This window comes from Peromyscus leucopus, chromosome 12 (genome assembly GCF_004664715.2).
Source record: "Peromyscus leucopus breed LL Stock chromosome 12, UCI_PerLeu_2.1, whole genome shotgun sequence".
Taxonomy (NCBI): domain Eukaryota; kingdom Metazoa; phylum Chordata; class Mammalia; order Rodentia; family Cricetidae; genus Peromyscus; species Peromyscus leucopus.
The window spans coordinates 4,132,565-4,156,788 of NC_051073.1; the positions used below are offsets into that span (position 1 = coordinate 4,132,565).

Sequence of the window (24,224 nt, forward strand, 5' to 3'; positions counted from 1 at the left end):
AACACGTACTATGAGGTGTGTTGTTCACGTGTCTGTGTGTGTACACATATCCATACATGCCACAGCGCCCATGTGGAAACCAGTGGACAACTTTCAGGAGTCAGTCATCAGGACTGCATGGCAAGCACTTCACCTCATGGTCCACTTCAGCTGCCCTGAAACCTCATTAAAATAAATAACAAAGACAAACGGAACACCGAGAACTATGCTTTAACAGTTACACATGTTTCAGAGTCTCTTCAGCAAAACTACAGACATGACTACAATCTCCTTGGTAAGTAGTCTGCTAACCTGTGTTATGCTTGCTTTTACTGACTCTTTTCATTTAATACTGTTTTTAAAATCCACAAATGTTGGTAAGTCAGCCAACCTATCTCCAACACAATTTAGGACTTGATGATTTATTCACTAAGCCAGCAACAGTCCTCAAGCGCCTGCTCATGTCACCACCGTCAGCTGTGATGATGTGGCGCTGGGTTCTGGAGGTGTTGGTGTCTAACCTGTCACTGCTGCCCTACAACGTAACTCCAGGGTCCAGAGTAAATCACAGAACCTTTGCCTTAGAATGGTGCTTAACTAGACACACGGTATGTTTAAAAAAAAGCTACATGCTGAAAAGGGGAGAAAGGAAGCAAAGAAGAGACTAGGAAATGCCCAGGGGGCCAGGATTGGCATTTGACGTGACCAGGAAAGAGCTGACTAAGGGACATGAAGTGAAGCATGAGCTTCACTTAATAAAATAGCTGGCCAATGCTGAAGAAAAGCATTCAAGACAGAATAAACAAAGGGATGAGTCCTGCCCATTTGAGGGAAAGTGAGGAGGCCAAAAGGTCAACAGAGTGACTCAAAGAAAGAGTAGCCAGGCCGGGCGGTGGTGGCGCACGCCTTTAATCCCAGCACTTGGGAGGCAGAGGCAAGTGGATCTCTGTGAGTTTGAGGCCAGCTGGCTACCAAGTGAGTTCCAGGAAAGGCGCAAAGCTACACAGAGAAACTCTGTCTCGAAACCCAAAAAAAAAAAAGAGTAGCCAGACTGAGGAGGGAAAGGGTGTTCAAGATATGAACACATCAGAAGAACCAAAGTAACAACTTGGATCAAGTGAAAATACGACATTCATCTACTACTTTACCACTAGACAATTAGGCAAGAACAATGCTGGAAGACAGGCCTTCTGGCAGAGACCAATAATCTCTGCTACTCAGGAGAAAGGTGGGAAGGTGACAAGTTCAAGGCCCGGACCAAAGTGAGTTCAAGGACAGCCAGGGCAAGGTAATGAAACCATTGTCTCAAGAAGGGAAAAAGAAAGCTGAATGGGGACAAAGCTCAGTGGGAGGGTTATTGTCAGTATTTGAGTCTGTAGGTTCATTCATCACTACCACAATCAACCAATCAATTAATCAGTATAAAATCAGAACTGAAAATAAAAAATGCTTCAATGATTTTGTACATTTTACCATGCGTAGATATGCAAAAAAAAAAAAAATGTCTAGGGTGCACGCACATGAAATCAAGTAACTATTAGGGAACATACACACAGGACCAAGTACACACAGAATACAGTAATCATGGGCTGTGGACATCCTACTTCTTCCCAAGTAAATTACAAGCAAGTCACATTCCTACCAGTTAACTGAATTCCTGTTACTTACTACCCAATGAGTACATCACTCAGGACCCTCAGTCTCATGTAAACACCATCACATCACCTTACTTGTGGTGGCTATGTGGGTCGATGTTCCTTAGGTCCTCTACTCTGTTTCATTTGGGTTTTTCTCTATCTTTATCCCTTATAACTTTATTAGAAACAAAGCGAAGTTCCTCATTTTTAAAAAGATTTACTTATATTTTTAATGTTTTTATATGTATGTGTTTGTGTGTGCATATGTGTGGGGTGCCTGAGAAGTCAGAAGAAGGTATGAGATCCTGTGGAGCTGGAGTTATAGGCAGTTGTGAGCCACCTGACTTGGGTGTAGGAAAGTGAATTCCGGCCTTTGCTAGAGTAGCAAGCTCTCCTAACCACAGACGTCTCTCCAGTCCTCAGTTACTCATTTCTTTTTCTTTCTTTTTTTTTTTTTTTTTTTTTTTTTTTTTTTTGTTTTTTTTTTTGTTTTTGGAGACAGGGTTTCTCTGTGTAGCTTTGCACCTTTCCTGGAGCTCACTCTGTAGCCCAGGCTGGCCTCGAACTCACAGTGATCCGCCTGGCTCTGCCTCCCGAGTGCTGGGATTAAAGGCGTGCGCCACCATCGCCCAGCAGATTTCTCATTTCAATTGGCCATTCGGGGTAAGTTTTCTATGAAAACTTTTTCATTTTCATGGTCCACCTTCTTTTCAGGTTTCTTACTTCCTTTAAGAGTGCTCTGCATATTCAGTACCTAAGTCCTACCAGTTATATATGAGAGCTATGTAACAAGTGATCTCACCCTAGCCACTTAGTACATTCGCGTCTTGACAAACTTGTGTATAACGAAGTTTTCTGCTGTTGATTTTGTGTACTGTGTTACTCAAGAAAACTTGGCGCTGGGGGTGAGAGGGAATACTTATACACTGTTGTGCCTAAATAAAAGTAGAATTAAAACTTGGGAGGAGCTTTGGAATACCTTTCTAACCCTGAGGCAAAAAGGAGTCTCTCATTCATTCTCCCTTGGATCCCCTCCAACCCGCCTCTCCCTCTCTCCCACTAAAGCAAGGGCTTTGGACCTCCTGGGATGGATTGCTTTATTGCTCACCGCTTCTCACCGCCCCTGATCGTGCAGTGAACTCATGAACCCACTTCCTGTCCCTGAGCTCTCTGGAACGTCACCTAGCATTTTTATGTACAAAGACGCTATCCCACAGACCGGTTTTCACAAGAGGGTAAGGTTCAAGGGCTTGCTCACTGTACAGTACAGAAGACGCCTACCTTTGGCCAGGTGTTCTTCAAAACAATGGCCCTCTTTCCATCACTAAGTGCATTTCTAAAAAGAAAAACAAGAAACAAAATTTTAAACATTCCATTCTTTTACTGTAAAAGTACTATATAGCATTTTATGTTGTGATTTTTTTCCATGAATATAATCTAGTCAAAAAATTTTAATCCATATAATAAATGTCCCCTGTAGTAAAGTTAGAAAAGGCAGGAAAATAAAACAAAGGGGAGGAGTCATCTGATCCCATCACAACTACCAAGAATTATGTTTAGTATTTCCAGAGCGTTCCTTAGGTATCTCTCCAACATCTACGCTTGACTCATTACTCACATGATTTTCAATACTATTTTTGTCTTTTCACAAAACTTCTGATTCTCAACAAGGTAGCTCCCAAGCCTTCCCCACAGCATGACAGTTAAGCTACACTGAACACAGCATAGAACAACCCCTCATACTGTGGTGACCCCCAACCATACAATTACTTTTGTTGCTACTTTATAACTTCGTTGCTACTGTTACAAATGGAATGTAAATATATGTTTTCTGATGGTCTTAATTGACCCCTCTGAAAGGGTCACTTGACCACGAAGGGGTCAGTGACCCACAGGTTGAGAACAGCTGCTCTAGACCGAGTGCCAGTTGGCCAGTTCGGTGTCATTAGACCGACCAGGGCTTCTCCTGGAGCCGGCAGGAGGTCACTGGCTCTGAGCCACTCTCTCGTCGGTAGAAGGGGGATGGTGACTCTGATCTGCTGCTCTGTTGAGGGACACACTAAATTAGAAACTGTCAGGCACTAAAAGATCCACACTTTAGTCTGTCTCCTGGTATCTGTGTCTTCAAGGACACCCCCAACAGCTTGTTTCACAAGTCCTCACCACATCCACGTAGGAACTCAGCACCTTTCAAAAATTCCCCAAACGCATAAAGCACTAGTTCAGACATCCTGCTCTTTCCTATAAGCTCACACATTCCTTCTCAGTGTCCAACTCACTCTGTCTGTTCTCATTTCCCTAGTTTAAATGTCTGGTATGAATTGACTAGTTCATCCTTCTCAGTGTCCAACTCACTCTGTCTGTTCTCATTTCCCTAGTTTAAATGTCTGGTATGAATTGACTAGTTCATCATCTCATAGTCACACACATCAATTCACCGTACTTCAAAAATTAAAAAAAAAAAAGAACAAAACGAGGTAGCATACCATCAAACATTAATACCTACTAAAGGTATATACTAAAATATTAAGGAAGAAAAACAAAATAACAAAACCTCCTAAAGACAGACAATTAGACCAACAGAAAAGGATGAGGAACGGGCGTATGACAAGTGAGAGCACAGTGCGTGGGCAAGCACTTTAATACATGGTGCTAAACCACTTCGACTTCCCACCAGTGTCACACACTCCCTCACGCTCAGCAGCAAAACCAAGCTCAGGAGGCTGGTGAATCTAAATAGCAATGTTAATCTTTTCAAAAAACAAAAAAACAGTCAAACTAACACTGGTGGCTTTAGAGCAGACAAAGATTATAAACACAACACAAAAAGTGCTTACCATAAAGGAAGAAACTGATAAATCGCATTATACTAAAATTAATAGCGTGTGTGTGTGTGTGTGTGTGTTGCAGAAGGGAGGCTGCGTGTGGAGGTCAATGACAACTTACAGAAGTCAGTTACCATGTGCAACCTGGGACCAAACTCAAGATCTTCCAGCTTGGTGGCAAATGCCACCCACTGAACCATTCCACCATCCCTAGGGTTAACAGCTTTTGGAGGGAAGAAAACAAATAGCAAGTACTGGAGGGCAAGCCACTGAGAGTGGGGACACTTGCGATACTGTGTCTCAGTCACTCACATCCAGGCCACAAAATAAGTGACACAAAGACAGGCATTCAGCCGGGCGGTGGTGGTGCACGCCTTTAATCCCAGCACTGGGGAGGCAGAGCCAGGCGGATCTCTGTGAGTTCGAGGCCAGCCTGGTCTACAGAGCAAGATCCAGGACAGGTACCAACAGTACACAGAGAAACCCTGTCTCAAAAAAAAAAAAAAAAAAAAAAAACCAAAAAACCAAAAACAAAACAAAACAAACAAAGACAGGCATTCAACTGGGAGGTGGGGGGGGGGGTAACAAAAGACCAACAAGGCACTTCACAAAAGAGGACACCCAAATAGGCAATTAGCATATGAAAAAATACTCAAGTATCCTTAACCAACTTACAGAAATGCAGACTAACACTAGGCTTATACCACTCCATACCTATCATGTCTAATGGAAGACACAAATTAAGGACATGGCCTGAAATTCTTATACTCTGCAGTAAACTGAAATGATGCCACCACAGGAAAGCTATGAACTACAGCTGAATATAAGCATGCCCTCTGTCTTTGCACACTCAGCAGAAACTGAAACCACCAATAGCCAAAGACTAGAAACTTACCAAAGTGCCCAGCAATCAAACAATGGATAAACTATGGTATGTTCATGCAATAGGTGAATACAAGTACATGCAACAGCATGGACCCCCAAAACAGTGATGAGAGCCAGACACAGAAGAGCACATACATGACCCCATTTACACTGCATAAAACTACCCAATGGAAGTCTAGGAAAATATTCTGGGAAGAGAGGTGGACAGCGATTGGAAGGAAGAACAAGGGGTGCCTGGGAACTGCTGAGATCTGGGTGTTGTTTCAAACTGTCTGACTTCCAAGAATTCAGTCTATTCCCTTGTGATAAACGTATTCCCTTGGATGTGTACCAAGATCCTTTTGAAAGGGTCACAACAAACCTGGCTTTTTCTTCTGCTGGAGAATGCAATAGCTGGCCTGACAGCTGCAAAGTCACAGGAGCCACCTGCCACCACAGGGATGGAGTGGCAGCTTTCTGACCAAGTCTAGATGATAGTGCTGAGCCACCACACACACCTTAGAGCCACCTTCTTCTGGAACCTGGGAATTACATTTCTTTACCATTTAAGCCAGTTCAATCTGTTACCTAGACCGAAAACAGCCTTAAGGCACCAAATCTCTTCCCCCAAACATTTTTAGAAATTGTCTACACCTTACAGGTCTCAGCTCACACCAACCACCTTCTGCTCAAAGCCTTCCACTGACAGCTCTTCTATAGTCCATGTTGCTAAATCCAAATACTCTCACACATCCTGGCAGCCAGACAGTGTTCTCTCACTTCTTCCCACACAACTATTTCTTGCCTTTCTGGATATTTGCAAGTAGTCTCCAGGCCAGGCTTCGCCCTTCTCTAGTAGGTATTTCTGAGGTTCCACTTGGTTCTTCTTTTATCTTAGCGTGTGCTCTCCTAAAGGACTTCAAGGTTGTCTCAGTCTTGCTTACATCCTGATATTACTGGGGAAGCTTCAAAAAGCTCCTTCTGCAAGCTTACCCTAGATTACTTAAACTAGAATGTCTGGGTTCAAAGTTTCAATGATTCCAATATGCAGGCAAGGGTGAAACCTACTTTCCTAAGCAATATCAACTACATCTCCAACTTCAAGCTTGGTCACCTACCCTATACATGTTATCCACTCTTTTTAGTTCCAGACCCACATAATTCACCTCCATACAATATTCCAATTTGGATGCTTCCCAGGCATTTTCACTCAGGATGTGTGTATTACAGTGTATTTGATGTTTATAAATGTTTATGTACATACACACACATGATTTTTTCTTTTTTTATATGTATATGATTTCATATATAAAGTCAGATTCTACCTCCTACAAACTTACTCCTCTTCCAATGACCCCCCACTGCCAGGGAGTGGGCCCAGAATCCAAAAATCTGCTACGGACACAAACCACTCGAGTCTCCTCCCTCAAGTCCCAGCACGAAGCCATTCCTGTCCACTTCGCCTCTGAGTACCACGACTCTTTCCACTTTTCCATGTCTGTTCTCACTACCTTCTCCAGCCTGGAGTTCCAGCAGCCTCCCCAGCCTCCGCCCTGCTGCAGCTCCTTCCGAGGAATTTTCTGTAACCAGGGTAAGCCTTTCAAGGTACTAGCCATGGGTAACAGCCTCAACTCACTGTAATTCTTTGGCATCTTATCACCCTGCTTAATGGCCAACAGCCCTACTGTGTAACCTGCGAAGTCTATACTCTCCCTTCTGTAACTGCGGCCATGTGGCACACTATCAGTTCCATGAATACAGCCCACCACTTCTGACTTGAGGCTCCACACTGCTAGCTCACTGGTGAGAATGCAGGACTCTGTCTAGTCTGCCCATTTCTGGCATCAGCCATAACTAGAACATTGGTAGGACTTGCAGAATCAGGGTTGAGTGGTGTTAACACAGTGGTACCATAACATATGTCAGTTGTTTGAACAGCATAGATTATAATAACCCATTTGGGGGTACATGAACTGAAGTTAAACCAGTCGATTTTCCAGCACGTGGCCACATCTTACAACTGGAGCCAAGGGAACAGAGCAGGGTCAGTGCTGCTCTCCAGACCACTGCAGCCAAGTGAGCAGGCGTCTGACAGTGGGAAGACAGAGATGTCGACTGCTGTAACTACTGAGGACTGTTCTAGTCCAAGTGCTCCGACTTACTATAGTTACCACAAAAGCATGTTTACTCTCCCAGACAAACCCCAATCTAATATTTCACATAGAATATCATTTTTTTTTATTTATTACTCTGGGATTCTTTTTTTAGCAATTTATTTTATGTGCATTGATGTGAAGGTGTCAGATCCCCTGGAACTGGAGTTACACAGTTGTGAGCTGCCATGTGGGTGCTAAGAATTGAACCCAGATCCTCTGAAGGAACAAACAGCCAGTGGTCTTAATTGCTGAGCCATCTCTTCAGCCCCTACTCTGGGATCTTAGCACAGACAGAACACCAGATTACCTCTTCTTCTAGGTTTAAAGTTCACAGGCTCTGGTTTCTTGGTTCTGTCTGTGACTGTGAGTGAATCAAATACATTTAACAATCAGAGTTAAGGCCCCCAGTCCCAATGTCTACAACTGTAAGGAAGGTGGTATTTGGTCATCATTAGCATATGTTCCACACCCACCACTTAATTGATTTTGGACAGGGCAAAGGAGACGCTATTTTCTGACCTCCTCAAACCACAACATGTATGTATACAGTGAAGTATATAAGCACTTTGCTAGCTTTCAAGGATCCTTCCCCTTGTAGTACCTATCATTACTTTCAAGGTCCTACTAGATTAAAAAAGAAACAATGAACTATTCCCCAAGTAGCTTAATGTTACTATTAAAGTATGAAACATAATTCACTCAGCTACTATTAAATACACAGTGACTAACAACCACCAACAGAATTAAAATGTTTTAAATCAAAGTTCCTAAGTTTAAACCTCTTCATGCTCCTTCATCTAACAGAGCAAAAGCTTATCAAGAATTTATCCTCCAAAGACATTAGCACCTGAACACTGAATATAAGTAAAAGGAGTCATTAAAAACCTGCATTTAGCTGGGCGGTGGTGGCGCACGCCTTTAATCCCAGCACTCGGGAGGCAGAGCCAGACGGATCTCTGTGAGTTCGAGGCCAGCCAGGACTACCAAGTGAGTCCCAGGAAAGGCGCAAAGCTACACAGAGAAACCCTGTCTCGAAAAAACCAAAAAACAAAACAACCAACAAAAACAAAAAACAAACAAAAAACCAACCCTGCATTTAATTAAGTGAAAATAATCTACATTCTAATAATTTGTAATTATAAGTAATCTATAGACTAATCCAAGTAGCCTATTCAACCACATATTATTAATATAACCTGATGTATTACTTGAGTATCCAGCGAATTAAATGTTGCCTACAAACAAGAACAAGATCTTGATACACACTGATATACAAGTTCTAAGACTTAACATTTTTAAAAAAGCAAATTAAGGTTGGAGAGATGGCTCAGAGGTTAAGAGCACTGGCTGCTCTTCCAGAGATCCTGAGTTCAATTCTCCGCAACCACTTGGTGGTTCACAACCATCTAGAACAGGATCTGATGCCCTCTTCTGACATGAAGTTGTACATGCAGACAGGGCACTCATTCATAAAAATAAATAAGTCTTTAAAAAGCAAATTATACAACAGCATGTGCTGTGTATGTTTTCCACTCGTGATTTTTAAAAGGTATGCCTCACTGAATCATCCCAAATTGCCTGTACTTGGATATATAAAATGGACACGAGCACATCTACAGACATGAGGTATGATGGAAACAGGATCTGAAGAGAGCAGGAAATGATGAGCACACAAGAGCTGTCAGTGAATCCTTTTCAGAGCAAAATTTTATCATGTGCACCTATTTCTTCTTTTTAAAAACGGGGTGGGGTGGTAATGGGGCTGGAGAGATGACTCAGAGGTTAAGAGCACTGGCTGCTCTTGCAGAGGTCCTGCTTTCAGTTGCCAGAACCTACAGGGCAGCTCACAACTGTCTGTAACTCCAGTTCCAGGAGACCTGACTCGCTCTTCTGGCCTCCATAGGCACTATGTGCACATGGTGCCTACATAATCATATGCACACTAAAACACTTGTACATATAAAATTACATCTTTTTAAAAGGGAGGACACCCCCCCCAACAACTGGCAATTATGTTTTCCTCAAGAGCAAATTCAGTGCTTCTAAACAAAACCAGACCATGCGATTAAGAGAAACACAGGAATAACGCCAACAGCACACACTAAAACTAAACCTGTGGACCCCTCACAAAAGTGCATTTCCTCTGTCTCACTTACTCAAGGGAGGGGGGTAATTCTCGCAGAAGCATGGTTAAGTTGCTGTATCTCTGATCTCAGAAATTCAGAAAACAAATCAACAGGACTTAGTTTCTCTGCTATACAAATCATAGTTGGGGTCTGATAAGAAGTAATAATTGCAAAGTAGGTAAAGAAATATAAAAAGGTTAAGGATTTCTGAAAGCAGATGAGAATATTCAAGGATACACGTCCCCCATTTCCAATTACATTTCCCTTTAGCAATGTTCATTATATCCCCAAGAAGGATTCAAATTTCCCAAATAGGAATTCCACAAAATGAGTGAGACAGCACAGGCAAAATCTACTTGTGTACACTACATAAGCTTTTGTAGCCACCGAAATGAGACATGTCTGAGTCCTTTTCCTACATATGAAACTGAATCGATCACAACTATCACTCTAATAATGCCCTATGGTTACAAACTGCGTTTTGTAAAGCGTGCTTCTAGACGATCAGAATAAAATAAAATCTCATCCAATCCCGGAGTCCTGGGATTTGTGGAACACATTCCTAAGCCTCAAGGATTCCAAGGGAAAAGCAGCAGCAGCAGCCTGAAGAAAAGTAATGGTGCAATCCCCCAGCTCTTTACTTCCCGCGTACAACATCCAGCCCAGAGGGCTTATCCTGGCTCTTGGCCTCACCTGTGTCCTCTCAAAGGTCTCTCTCTGAGTGACAATCTGTTTATTTCAACATTATAACCACCACAGATTCCTTCATCACTTCAGGGTGGAGCATCTGCTTCCCAGCTCACACCCCTTCATCTCTGGCCTTCTTCCTTGGACCACTAACTGTAACATCACGGTGTCTCTCTCCTTCCAAAATCATCTCATTCTGACCTTGATGTTTCACTGCTGTATTTTTTCTCCTTCTACGTACATTAAATTATACTTGTTTTGCTTTTGTATCAAGGATTTCAAGTATACACAATTCCGAGAACATAACATTAACATGAAGGACGCTCCTGTATAAACCCTTTGCCATATTCACTCCAGCTCCGTTTGCAGGTTGGTTGCAGCTGACCCCACGGTACCACCTCTCCCATGTCCAAGCCCTTTTCCCCTTCTCTCCCCAGAGATAGCCACTCATTTGGTATACATGCCCACACATTTTAGAAACACTTGAAATTCATACTTCGTATTAACATGAATGTGCACATTATTTTGCATGTCTTTAAACAGTATACAAAAGGCATCACACTGTACAAATCATTCTGCAACTTGCTTGACACTCAACATTGCACTCCTTTCAAGTGCTATTCAAAACGTCCTTGTATGAATATACCACAATCCATCTGTGCATGCCCCTCCTGACGGACATTTTCGGTGTTTCCACGGCTACTCGCACAGACAATGCTATGTGAAGGCTTGCGCATGTCTTCTTGGGCACACATCTGACAGCTGGGAAGGGATGACCCTAGAGGTGGACTGCAGAGTGTGTGCACATCTTCACCTTGTCAGACTGCTCTCCACAGTGACTGTACCCATTAACACTTTCTCCAGACGAGTATCAAAGTTTCCTTTGTTCCACATCCTCTCAAATACTTGACATTACGAAGGTTTTAAGTTTTTGCCAATCTGATGGGTATGAAAGAGAAACTTGTAGTTCTTAATCTGCATGTTACGTAAAGATAAGCAGGTCCTCATAAATGTGTGACTGTTTGGATCATTTGTTGTAGAGATTTTCCGACGTTCACATTCCCGTTGTACTCCATTGTCACCTTCCCAAAGTGACTGACGTCGAGACCACATCCAGGGAGACTGGGCTCAAGTTCTGTCTGCACCACACCCACCTAAGCATCCTGGGCACTCTGATGGGCCTCACTGTACCCATTTTCTCATCTGAAAGAGACAGCAGCAACTACCCCCATGGTTGTGAAGGTTTTTAGGAACAAATATGCACCAAGTACTCAGGACAGAGCCTGTCAAGAGTTAATATACATATGTTTACCTTTTTAGAGTAATCTTGCCAAAGTTATTTTTAAAATTGAATGTTTTCATTTTCTAATATTTTAGGGTTCAAGTATTTCAGAATCACTTATGCATTTTAGCATTCATTCAAGCCTTGATCTTTTTCCATTTCAGTTCTTTTATAGTTTGACGTCTGCTTTTTAACAACAAATAGGAAGTCTGGCCTTGAGAACTAGGGACTATGCCGTCTCCCAGGGTCACTGGGTGGAGCCTTTATCTCCAGCTGTCCCTGCAGCTGCTTGGCCAGATTCCCATGACAGGTCTAGAAGGCATCCACTTGATGTGAGAATTTCACAACATCTCAACCTCGGTAATCCCGCTAAAGCAGTTCTTCTCAGAGCAAGAGTACTCCTGCATCCAGGCACAGCTGTACCAGTGGCAGCACATTCCTATGTATCATCATCTACTCAGGAGGTACAGACCCTGAAAACCTCACCTCTACATTATTGAGCAAAATCAGATAAGCAATGTGTGAGAAGGTAAGAGGCATCAGCAAAACCAGTGTAGCATAGTTCTGTATGTTAAAGGAGCATCAGATGTTGCTGACTTGTTGGTGACTGCCTGATAGAAACCAGTGACCCTCAAGTACACTAACCTGCCTGTAGTGAATCCAGATGTGTTCAATTACAAGCTAGACCATCAACAGGGTACACGAACAGGTCCCTGCTCTATATCAGCCTTCACCTCACACTGTCTAGAGGTTGTGATTCTACCTTCACCTCCTGGTGCAGCGGGCTTTAGGAAGATCTTCCTCATGTGTCTATCTTTCAAATACTCGTAAGAACAGAACCACCCTGGTTTGCCTCTCAGCTCTCAGAGCTGCAAAGTAGATGACCCTCTGCCTGGCAAGACTTCGGTTAGATACCTCAATTTTCACAAGAGGCTAGCCAAGTCATAAACCTATTTATCTGATCTTGAAGCATACAAATTCACCTTCAAACAGTACAGATTATCTGTTAACTCTGGACCTAGCCAGAAACAATAACCTAGACATTTGTAGCTCATTTCTTGTCAGAACCAGTTGAGAACAGTAGTATTGATGGAAGACTGTGCCAAGCCCATCCATTCCTCTAGTCTAGATAGCCTCGGATTATCCACGGCTTAAGCCATCTAAAAGCTGCATAACGTTAATACAGCGGTATTCTCCAAGGTGGTTGGATTACTGGTGATACTTATTTTCTTCTTTTTATACTCTTGTATTTTCCAAATTTTCTACCATGAGAATGTGTTCTGTTTATAATAAAAGAGAAACACAATAAATGTTACTTTTTTAAACGCTACACACTTGGAAGATACTACACCTTTCCCCACTCCCGCTCTCCCACATGCCCGGGGAAGTGTTTTTACTAAAGTAACAACTGGCACAGGACTTCTCAGTTTTCATGCTTCATAGAAAAACTTATTTGTGAAACTCCAAACTGTATTTTTCAGAGTTTTTCCTATCGCTTCTGGAATTTTTCTCTATCGCTTAGTTAACATTACTAGTGATCCACGTAATAATTTCTAAGTTAAGCATGAGGAAACCACTTTCAACCAAACAACTGCTATAAATGTTTCTTTATGAATAATGAGAATTTCCTGACTTTTCAAGTTTTCTTTTTTATTTTAGGTAACAGAAAGGCAAAGGCAAAGTGAATTTTAACTAATATCTATGTACGACCTTGGCCACGCAGCCTTGTTCTGAGGGTCCCAGGCTCTAACTTGGTTTCCTAGTTCAATGAGTTTTGAATATTTCCCTCTGTATGGATGTATTTTTGGACCCACCCGCTTACAATAAGACAGGGCATGACTGAATACAACAATATATATTGTTTAATATTAACACTTATAATTCATATACTAAAACTTTTTAAATGAAGGACAATCAAATCACAGTAGAGTACCTTTTTTTCAGTCTTTCTCAACTCATAAATAAAAGCAAATTTCAAATTCAGTATAAGGAAGTCTATTAACTATGGTTCTGTTCCATTAATACCATTAAATTTCTATGCATTCTTTCACTTATGAAAATATTTACTTAACTTTATATAACGAGACAAACAAACAGTAAAAATATACTATGCGGTCAGATAGAGCAAAAGGACGGAAGAGATCATAGAAGCACAAAGACGTACGAGTTATCAGCAGGTCTGTGTCTGGATCTCAGCATCACCACTCACTAGCTGTAGGCACTGTCCGTGAGGAGAATGTGGAGAATGACATAACCTACCTACTAAGGGTGCTGGGAGACTGAGAATACAGGTCAGGGACTTAACACCATGTGACAAATGCTTGCACTCTGCTGCAACCGTTATACATGAAACCTCTTCTTTTACCCACTTAACTATTTCAAAGACAAAGGGGTTGTCCTGCATCCCTGCAAGACAGATAAATGTTTCCCTAAAATAGGTACGGGGCATAGTAATTCAGGAATTAGGTCACTTTAACCGACTTACCTAAACTGTCCCATACGAAGAAAACAGAGAGCTCGGTTACCATAAAGGAGATGGTTTTCAGGTCTTAAAAAGAAGTAACATTTAGTCAGTAAGACACATTATGTCTGAAACAAACAAAAACCATATTAAAAAACCTACGGAAAAAAAAAACCTTCTTAAACTTTACAACTATGTGGCAGAGCAGAAAGAATTTAGGATTTAGAATATTAACTGACTGAAATTCAGGTTTTTTACTTTCTCAGTACCTTGTTCAAAAGAAATGTAGATAATTACTAATGTATCCACCCCACAGGACTATTGTGAGAAGTGAGTAATAACACCCATTATTAAAAAGCTAGCCAACTACAAAGTATGTAACTATGAAAGACAAGATGACTTATCGAAGTCAGGACTGTGACTTTACTCAAACAAAAGAAACTTGTAAAACACAACAGTAATAATCATAGGTAGATCTTTTCAAATTTTGTTAATTTTCATTGTCTGATTCTGTAGCCTTTAGGTATGACATGCAAATGGATTCCCTCAATCCCTGTGAAGAACAGAGCAGGAAAGGGGGCAGTCTACAGAGCACCCCTAAAATCTGCTAAAATATAAGGTGGTCCAGCTCAGATGAGCAGTAATAACAGAGTAAGATATATCAGGAGGAAAGCCATAATGATCCAGCATCTGAGTAACGTATGTAGAGAGTGCATACATCTACCCTCTCAACAACTACAACTATTTTCTTTAGAAGTTCCCCAAGAGCCAGGCAGTGGTGGCGCACACCTTTAATCCCAGCACTCAGGAGGCAGAGGCAGGCGGATCTCTGTGAGTTTGAGGACAGCCAAGGCTATGGCCTGTTTTGAAGAAAACAAAAAACAAACAGACAAAAAGTCTCCCCAAGAAAGCAAAGCCTCCTACACGGCAACTTCTTCAGCATGAGGTCCAAACAGCCCTCCCTATAGTCAGTTAATAGTATGGCAGGCGCAGCTGATACAGAAGGAGACAGACACGACTCCAGTCAGTCTGTGGAAAACAGCTGATTGTGCTGCCCGAGGTGCCTGAGACACCTGCTGGTTCACGTATTCAAGTGTCAGCACTGCTACTGATGCCTACAGAAGAGAAAACCTACTCTGCACGGCAAATGGAAGACAGTCTACAGCTCTTCTCACTGCTACTTCTCCTAACACTCTAGCTGGACCGACCACAGAGAAGACTGTGTTCCACTGTGCTCTTACCTATATTCAATGGCTCTGGTGTAAAAAATAACAGCTATATCAAATCTCTGTTTGGAAAACTCTTCATTTCCTCTCATTTTCATTAGTTCTCCTTGCTGAGAAACCAAAGTGAGAGAAGACTCATCAGTTACCTCCAAAGACAATCGAGAAAAAGAACCCAACCCCCAGGAGAAGTGGATCTTCTCACTATTACTCAATATTATCCAAGGATATTCAATATCCTTGCTATTAAGGGCACCATGGGGTTATTTACATAGAAAATGAGAATATAATCTCTACTATTCTGATATATTCATTATTACTAAAACTATATCCATGGTTTCTAAATCTGCAGATACAATCATACACAGATAAAAATAACTGAAAAAAAAATGCACTAAAGACGTACTTTTTTCTGTCATTATCCCCTAAAATATAGTACAACTAACACACATAGCATTACACTGTGCTGGGTATTACAAGGAGTCTGGAGAGGAGAGGAGCATGTGTCTGTCATCTTGTGTGCAGTGTATGCATTTGTGTCTTTATGTTGGGAAGTATATGCACAGACATGCCCTTGTGCAAGCATGGAAAGGTCAGAGGAGGAAATCTAGAAAGGACAAGTACATGTACTGTTACTGCGTGTGTGTGTGTGTGTGTGTGTGTGTGTGTGTGTGTGTGTGCATGTGTGTCTGTGTACATGTGGAGGAGCGTACATGCATGGTATCCTCTATGTCTTTCCACCTTATTCCCTTGAGACAGGGTCTCTCACTGGACCTGAAGCTAAAACCAACATAATATAAATAATTAATAAAACAATTTTCTGTTACGTATAGTATTTTATAGTAGGTACATTTTTAAATAAAATTTATCCATAAGGTATAGTGGTCTAAAAATAAGATGAATGGTAAAATTGTAGCTTTGGGTTATTAGCAAGTGTAGTATAATCCAATAATCCTTGGTATCTCGATTGATAATGATATATATATATATATCATTCACTCACAGGTAATATTGACTGACTGCTAAGAATGACATCAGAGGTTAGCAAGAATATATATAATATATATAAAAGAGGCTACAAGTATAGCCAAATTTCTTTACTTAAGATACTCATATTTTTTAATTAATGAAAATTATTACCAATGGCTTTAATTATAAAATTCTATAGAACACTAAACATCTCCTAAATATTTTCTTTAAAATTGAGTTAAGAATCAGTACTTTCTCTGAGTGAATTGTGACACATGGTTTACATCTCAATAAGGGATATTGCCAAACAAAATCATATTTCTTCACTGTATTAAGATACTATTTCTTCTATTCTAGATCAAAATTCCTTAACGTTTCCTTTATGCATGTTACTTATAGTAGTTCATTATTTTACTTTCTCTAGTTTTATTACTCATGCCTATAAAAAGTTTTAACAGAAAAATCTTCAACTATATTTAAGGTAAGTATCCTTACCTTCACACACTGCATACAACTGTTCCTTCTAAATTCCTCAAGCAAGTTGCAATTTTCAGTTACGACTTTAGTAATGTGATACTTATCTGAGATTTGTATCGGGAGAAAGTGAAAGAGAGTATTAGTTCTAAATTGGTATTGATGATACTCTAATTCTTGTGCTAAATAGGTAAGTCTATTGTGCTCATTTTATTATTAAACATTTTAAATAGTTTGTATGTTTTTGTAATCTTACATATATATTAAATAGTTAAAGAATAGAAAATTGGGCTGGCGATGTAGCTCAGTGATACAGCAATGAGGATACACATTTATCCTCAAACAATCAATATGGTAAAAAAATAACAGAAAACCACTCATTGCTTTTGTGAATAAATCTGTATTTATTTCTAGCAATTAAATTTTTATTATTATATTCTTAGTGGAGTAATACCCTTCCTTCTTTTATAATATACTGTGATTAAGGGCTCATAATTACCAAAGCCAATTTAACAAACAGTATCAAATACTTTCAATGTGCCAGAGAGCATGTTCAATAAAAATGTGTAAAAACAAAAACCTGAAAAACTATTTTCTGAAATGTACTTACTGTAACATATGAAGTATTTAAAAGGCTTTATTTAATATTTGACTTCACAAAAAAATGTTAGTGTGAAGTTATTTGATCTATTCTAATAAAAAACTTAGTAAACTAATAAAAATACAATAGATAAGCCAACTTTGTTTCCACAGGTTAATCAAGCCTCATTTTCAGCACTTTCAGCTATGATATAAAAAGGATTGTAAGAATCTGATTTAAAAATTTACTACACCAAAATTATAGCTAAGCTTCTATCTAGCTAATCATTAATTTTCAAGATTAAAGAAATACTTAAACATTTAAGACTCAAGCAAGATCTGGGATGGTCACCAAACAGAGTTTTAAGAGACAGAGCTGAGTTTTTGGGGAAAAAAACCTGTTCTGATTTCAGAGAACATGAGTGAGTTCTCGTCTAGATTCCAGTCCTCATTAGACTGCGGAGAACACCTAACCCAGCGGTTCTCGACCTTCCTAATGCTGTGACCCCGTAATACAGCTTCTCATGTTGTGGTGACCCCAACCATGAAATTATTTTTGTTGCTACTTCATAACTGTAATTTCTGCTACTGTTATGAATCATAATGTAAATATCTGATATGCAGATGGTCCTAGGCAACCCTGAGAAAGGGTTATTTGACCCCAAAGGGGTCGCAACCTATGGGTTGAGAACACTGATCTAAGCCTCCAATTCTGACTTTACTACTGAACACAAGAACAACTAGAGCACCTTGCAGACACCAGAGAGGATCAGTAATGAGCCCACACAGGTGCCCGATACATGATAACCAGCTGCTTGGCTCCTTCCCTGTTATTACAAGTCCTCAAAGCTGCAATGAGGACAAAACCCTAAACATCTGGAATGCCATACACCCCAGCGTCTGAACAATTCAACCAGAAAGGTCTGTCTCTATTTACTTAAAGCATCTAAACCCACTGACAAATACACACTCTTTTCAGTGCAGATCACAAGCTTCTGCTCATCGGGTTTCCTGTCTTCAGACTGTTAACTATATCATAAAAACACTGCTAATGTTCAAATGCTTACAGTAAAATACCTTTAAAAGTATTTAAGGCAGTTCTGTCTTACATTAAGAAGAGTGGATGCACCAGGAAAATGAAAATCATATCAGGATCTGTACTTTCCCTGATGAATGACAATACAAGAGAACCCCAGCTGTGGGCTCTTTCTTTCAAGTATTATATATAATAACAAGTCATCCATGGAGTAGTAGCTTTAAGAGCATAATGCACAAAACTAGTGAGACAAGAATAAGAGAATAGACTAATTGCAATGTTAAAATTCTCTTATTTGAGCATTATACCAGAAGAAAAACATGTTTAACTATTCCTAAGATAAATCAAGTATCATCTATGTACACATTCCATCTTCCCAAATAATATTCTTTAAACCAGACTCAACATTTAAAGCACTTATACTTACATTCAGTAAAGAAAATACTTAACATGGGCCAGCAACTGTCAACTGATCCTAATTTAGGTAGAATTGCTACATCACCTGTATATTTTATCCAATTTAAAGCTTCTTCCATTGCCAAAATTTTCTGTTTCAAAAGAGGAATGAAGAAGGGAATATGGCTATTAATTCAAATGTATGTAGCATTATGAATTTACCTTCTACAGCATTTCAGATCATTAATAAACATCTCGTATACTTATTTTCATTACTCTGTCATGCAATGGAGAACAGCTGGACTCCAATATATAAGTTAGGAACAGTCACGTGGACTCCCCTAGGCTACTCTTGCAGATCAAGAATGTTTCTGCGATGGTTACAGACATGGATGCTGAGGTCTACAACCCTGGGCTGCTGAGGTAGCAGGGGAATGCAGTAACACAAAGGCAGAGGAGGATTCTCAGGTCACATGTCAACTAGGGACCTATCCTGAGCACGAAGTCTCGAGGCACAGAACAGGGTTGAGAACAGGGCCACAGGATCTGCAGCAGACACTGACATAAGCACACGGCTGGGCGAACGGGCCACCAGTGCAATGGCACTCCTCAGGAGTCCACAAGAAGGTGACTTTTTTTTAAAGAATCTGAAATAACTTCAGAAATTAAATAGCTGAATTGCCAATGTTGGTATTAGGCTTGAAGGAACTATATAGACATTCCTGTCCCAATAGCATTACAAATAGACTTATCTTTGCACCTGAATGTTACCTAGCAATTACTGAAAGAAAAAAAAAAATCTCATACCAAGGACTTAATTTCATTGGAGGAATATATGTTAGGCAAATAATCTAAAGACAAAATGAGTAACTTGTGAAAGGCTTAAAAGGGAAAAGAGGCAAATCTATAAAATAAGATTATTTATATAATAGGCAGAAACTGGTATTACCAAATACTACATGTAAAAGACTGGATATATACAGACATTATTTGGGAAACATGCAACAAGAATGACTATCATTCACCTGTAATGGGTGTGCTGGGGTCTCATTTTTAACACTTACATTTTCTATTTTATAACCAATTCTCAATAAACCTTCAATAAGGAATGAATCATTCTGCAAAATAAAGAACAAAACCACACATTTTTCTTTAATCTGTCAGTTTTAACTGAGTTTTTTTGGGGGTGGCATGTGTGCTGTGTACACATGTATGTGTGCATGTGGGGGCCAGAAGGTGACACGTATGTCTCCTTTGACCTCTCTCCACCTTATACAGGGAAGGAAGGGCCCTACTCGAACCCAGAGCTCTCTATTTCACTAATCTGGCCAGCCAGCTTGCTCTGGTGATGCAGTCTCTCAAGTGCTAAGAGCACAAGCTGGCCACCACACTGCCCCAGCGTTTACTGACATCAGTGCTAAACTTCGGTCCTCACACTTGTATGGCAAGCACTTTACCCAATGAGCCATCTTCCCACCCTCGGAACTGAATTTCTAATAAAACAAAACAAAACCCTACATTTTAGGGAGGTCATGAGCTACACGGTGGCGTCTGAATTAACAAGGAAGCACAGACAGAACAAAAGTTCCCTAAGACTACAACAACCTGAAAACTTATCACTTACACTGCATTACAGCACTGTGGTTCCCAGTGCACTGACCACAAGTCTTCTCATGCTTGGGTAAACTTCCTGAGCTATCAGCTGTACAAGTAGACCATGCAGTACTTGACAATGATGGACAGTCGTGTTACTAGGTTGGGTATTTTCTACAATACAATTATTTTAGAGTACTCAGTCTACTCATCAAAAGAGAGACTGCTGTAAAACAGTGTGCCACATTGTACTGGCAGCAGTCTCTCATACAACCATGTCTACCCTGTCTCATGTTTACATCGAGAGGTTGGCTAATAGCATCTTGCTTGGTATTCAATGCAATCTATAAGATTCACACAACAGTGAATCCAGCTAATGACTCAGTCCTCAGAATCCACCCCAATCCACTAAACGATTTCTGACTACACTACTCTACATACATAGCAGTGCACTTGCCATAAACACTGACATTTGTGTCCCTTTAAGATTCTAATGTAATTCAGAAATAGTCTTCCATACAGATTCTAGTTAAAAATTATACTGTAAGCCAGGATAAGCCTTTAATCCCAGCACTCAGGGGGCAGAGACAGGTGAATCTCTGTGTGTTTGAGGCCAGTCTGGTCTACAGAGTGAGTGCCAGGACAGCAAGGGTGGTAACACAGAGAAACCCTGTCTCAAAAAAAATTATATAATATATAATGTAAAATGTACAGATTTCAAGTTCATTACACCTAGACTTTTAATAAAGGTACGTTCATCAGCTGTATGTTATTACAACTGATTTTAGCAGAAAACACCTTTTCCAAATGTAAGCTTCAACTAGTACAGTACCACAAACTACAAGAAGAAAAGAATCATATGAAGATCCACGACATAGTACAGAATGCCACCTCAAGTCTTCCCTGACAGACTCTCCAATGCCAATTACCTGTTGATGGGGTACTCATGTCAAAAGACCACCATTAGTTTCAGAGCTCGTGACAGAGGCTTCACACACCAGTGCTCACAGTCATTTATATGAGTTCCAGCTTCTATTCCTTAGCAAGATGCAATCCTGATACCCACTGGGGCACATGGATCCAGTCTATCAGCTTTATCGTTTTCAATACTGAGCATGTCCATGGACACAAAAAATAAAGCACTGTCTTGCTAACTGCTATAAACTCGAAACATAGGACAAACATCATGTATTTACATCCTTGTGTTTGTTTGCTCATCTTTTTTCCTTTTGTGTGTGTGTGGGGAACACAGTACAGTGCATGGATGTCTGATACATGAGCTTGTGTGTGGTGGTGCACACACCTATGCATGCATGCATACATGCAGGCCAGAGGACGACACCAGATGCTGCTCTATCACTTCCCACCTTTGAAACAGCCTCTCCTCACTGAATCTGGAAGTAGGCTGGTGGCCAGCAAACTCCAGGGAGCCTCTTGTCTCCACCCCCTCACCACAGTGTTGAGGTTACAGGGCCACGTTTTTACAGGGGGGGCTAGGATCCAAACTCAGGCCCCCCAGTCCACACAGCAAGCACTCACCCACTGAACCGTCTCTTCAGCTCCTATTCATTTACAGTCTAATGAACAGGAACCACATCTACCACTTACTGCAACTTTCTTTGCCAAATCCACAATGTCTTCCATCAACTCAAGATGTTGTAATTTCTTCAAACTTATCTCGGCGGCACGAGAACGGCTTAAAGACAATTTTTTTTTTTAAGATTAGGATCCCAAATGTACTTATTTACTAATGTTACATTTATATGAACTTTATATTTATAGTTCTATTTAAACTATGTGGAAAGTTCTTTTTCTTTACTCTAGGTAACAATACATCAGGTGTTCAATAAACAAACCAGACACTCTATCTTTCCCTCTTTTCTATAACACTGGTATTTATAAACAAGCTTATTAATTTTTTTACTCAGCTTCAAGTTTATAATCTATTCTATTCAGGTAATTCATTAAAATGTAATAATTATTCATTTATATTCAAATCCCAAGTCTTTACTTTTTCTATCCAACTAAACAAACAAAAAATTAAACAGCATTCAAGAAAGAGGCCCAGGCCTCCCATTTTCCTTGATATTCCTCATACAATGTGCTATCACAGTTCTTAAAATTATTATTCCATAGTAACTTACGTGGCTTCCACACAGGGATGCAATCTTGATATTATAGAACTGTGCTGATGTTGAAAAAGAAGTGGCCAGAAGATATATAGCTTAATGGTGTCACAGTAATCTTGCAGGATAGAAAGTGGCTTACTACACCATATATTGCAGATGTCATATTCTTAATTAAAATTAAAAAAGTTTAAAATTAGTATTTACAAATGAATCAATGCCATTAATAGGGGAAAAGTAAGTAGGTATAAAAAGGCAAAAACTAAAGGAATAAAATAGTAAATCTATTATATATTAAGAATATTTAAGTAATGGCTGAATTCTAGCTTAACAGAAAGATTACAGTTTCTGAGACAAGAGTCTCACTCAGCATGTTGATCAAAGCTGGCCCTGAACTTCCAATCCCTCTGCCTCAGCCTCCTTCCCAAGTGCTGGGATTACAGGCCTGTATCACCAAATCAAACTAAAAACACATCATAAGTTGTTATGTTGCTGTGAATGAATGGCCAGATTCCCCTTCACAGTCTTCAATAAATTAGCATTAAAGTGTTTATATACTCACCTAAATTTTTCTCACTTTGGGCATAATCTTTATATTGCATACCCTAAAAGAAGAAAATTCATTCTGATTTTTATCTGGTAAAATGTGAAAGTATGTATGACCTGTGGTTTCTGCACTCCTGTGGGCATTCTCATGGGGTTTGCGGAGTGTCCCTACAGCTCCTCCTCAGGAGCTTGGTTAATCTCCAGTCACAATAACTACTTCTTACCTCCACTCTCTACTTCCCTTCCCTTCTGAAATCACCTCCTCAGAAGCATGTGTACCTTCCTGCACATACTCATATGCCACAAAAGCCCCTCTCAAGTAGAAAGCTTCTGTGACATAAAACTTTCAACAAGCCTACTTACCACTCCATTATAGTAGAGCTCAGTCACTCGGACATAATCATCAGTGGTAAAGTCAGGGGCACAGATACAGTCATCCTCATAAGGGCAACCTTCCAACAATGTATCATCTGCCAAAGTGAAGTCTCCCTCAGGAAAATCATCCATGGTGTACAATCCTAAGGAGACAACACACACTCAGATCAACCATCGCCTAAGGCAGCAGCAGTTTTTTTCCCTGTGGTACATCAGAAAAATATCTGGGGCCTGCATCCTAGGGAAGTAACTCCAATCAGAACACTGAGGTCTCATCCCTGATCCACTGTTCTTTTCTTCAGGTTCACATATTCACCAGCTCTACTCTGAACTCATAATATACCTGTCTCCCGTAGGTAGAAGGGCATCTTACTCTGTATGTGCCTAGCAAACTATGCCTTTAAAAAGTGTTTGCTGGATGCAGAAATGACATTCTGCTCCTGGGTACTTCCCTACACGCTACATACCATACCCTACAATAAACCATTCACAGCATACAAACTGCGATACTCTCAACCATCCCGACTCTACTGAGAAAGCACTTCCTGTCAGCTGCTCGTACGTCCCTAGTTCCTATTCATCTCTCAGTAAATCTCTTCTTGGCGGAGGGCAGAGTTGGAGTGGTTCACTGTAACACTCTGCTCTCCATGGACGCAGCCAGACCTCCCGTCCTGAGAATCCCTGCTTGCTACTCTCTCAGCTACTACAGGCACAGCCAGTGCTCCACCTCACTGGAGCAAAAGTCATTTTTAATACGTAGGTCAGTGAGGAAGAGGAAGGCTAATGTGAAGTTTTAGGCTGGTTTTCCCCTAAAGAAAGTTCAATAATGAGGATTTTTCAGATTAGAGCTGCAGTATCACTGAAACCTCAGCATCTCATTACTTCTAGTT

At 40.4% G+C, this 24,224-nt stretch overlaps 1 protein-coding gene across 12 annotated transcripts in view; it reads right to left on the minus strand.

Moving 5' to 3' along the window:
* Positions 1 to 24,224, minus strand: part of Ttc3 (tetratricopeptide repeat domain 3) — a 105,659-nt gene that overhangs the window by 68,335 nt on the left and 13,100 nt on the right. For 4 of the 12 annotated variants that reach the window (XM_028879957.2, XM_028879959.1, XM_028879953.1 and 1 more), the window contains 10 exons: positions 23,323 to 23,477; positions 22,976 to 23,018; positions 22,432 to 22,582; positions 21,896 to 21,983; positions 19,720 to 19,812; positions 18,726 to 18,846; positions 16,705 to 16,790; positions 15,259 to 15,353; positions 14,042 to 14,104; positions 2,898 to 2,952 (listed from right to left, as the gene is read on the minus strand). In XM_028879957.2, the coding sequence (XP_028735790.1) occupies positions 2,898 to 2,952; positions 14,042 to 14,104; positions 15,259 to 15,353; positions 16,705 to 16,790; positions 18,726 to 18,846; positions 19,720 to 19,812; positions 21,896 to 21,983; positions 22,432 to 22,582; positions 22,976 to 23,018; positions 23,323 to 23,466 (939 nt within the window). In that variant the 5' untranslated portion in view covers positions 23,467 to 23,477. Of the gene's footprint in view, positions 1 to 2,897; positions 2,953 to 14,041; positions 14,105 to 15,258; positions 15,354 to 16,704; positions 16,791 to 18,725; positions 18,847 to 19,719; positions 19,813 to 21,895; positions 21,984 to 22,431; positions 22,583 to 22,975; positions 23,019 to 23,322; positions 23,492 to 24,224 lie in introns of those variants that run through there. The other 8 variants (XM_028879963.2, XM_028879964.2, XM_028879961.2 and 5 more) reach the window with 4 other exon arrangements.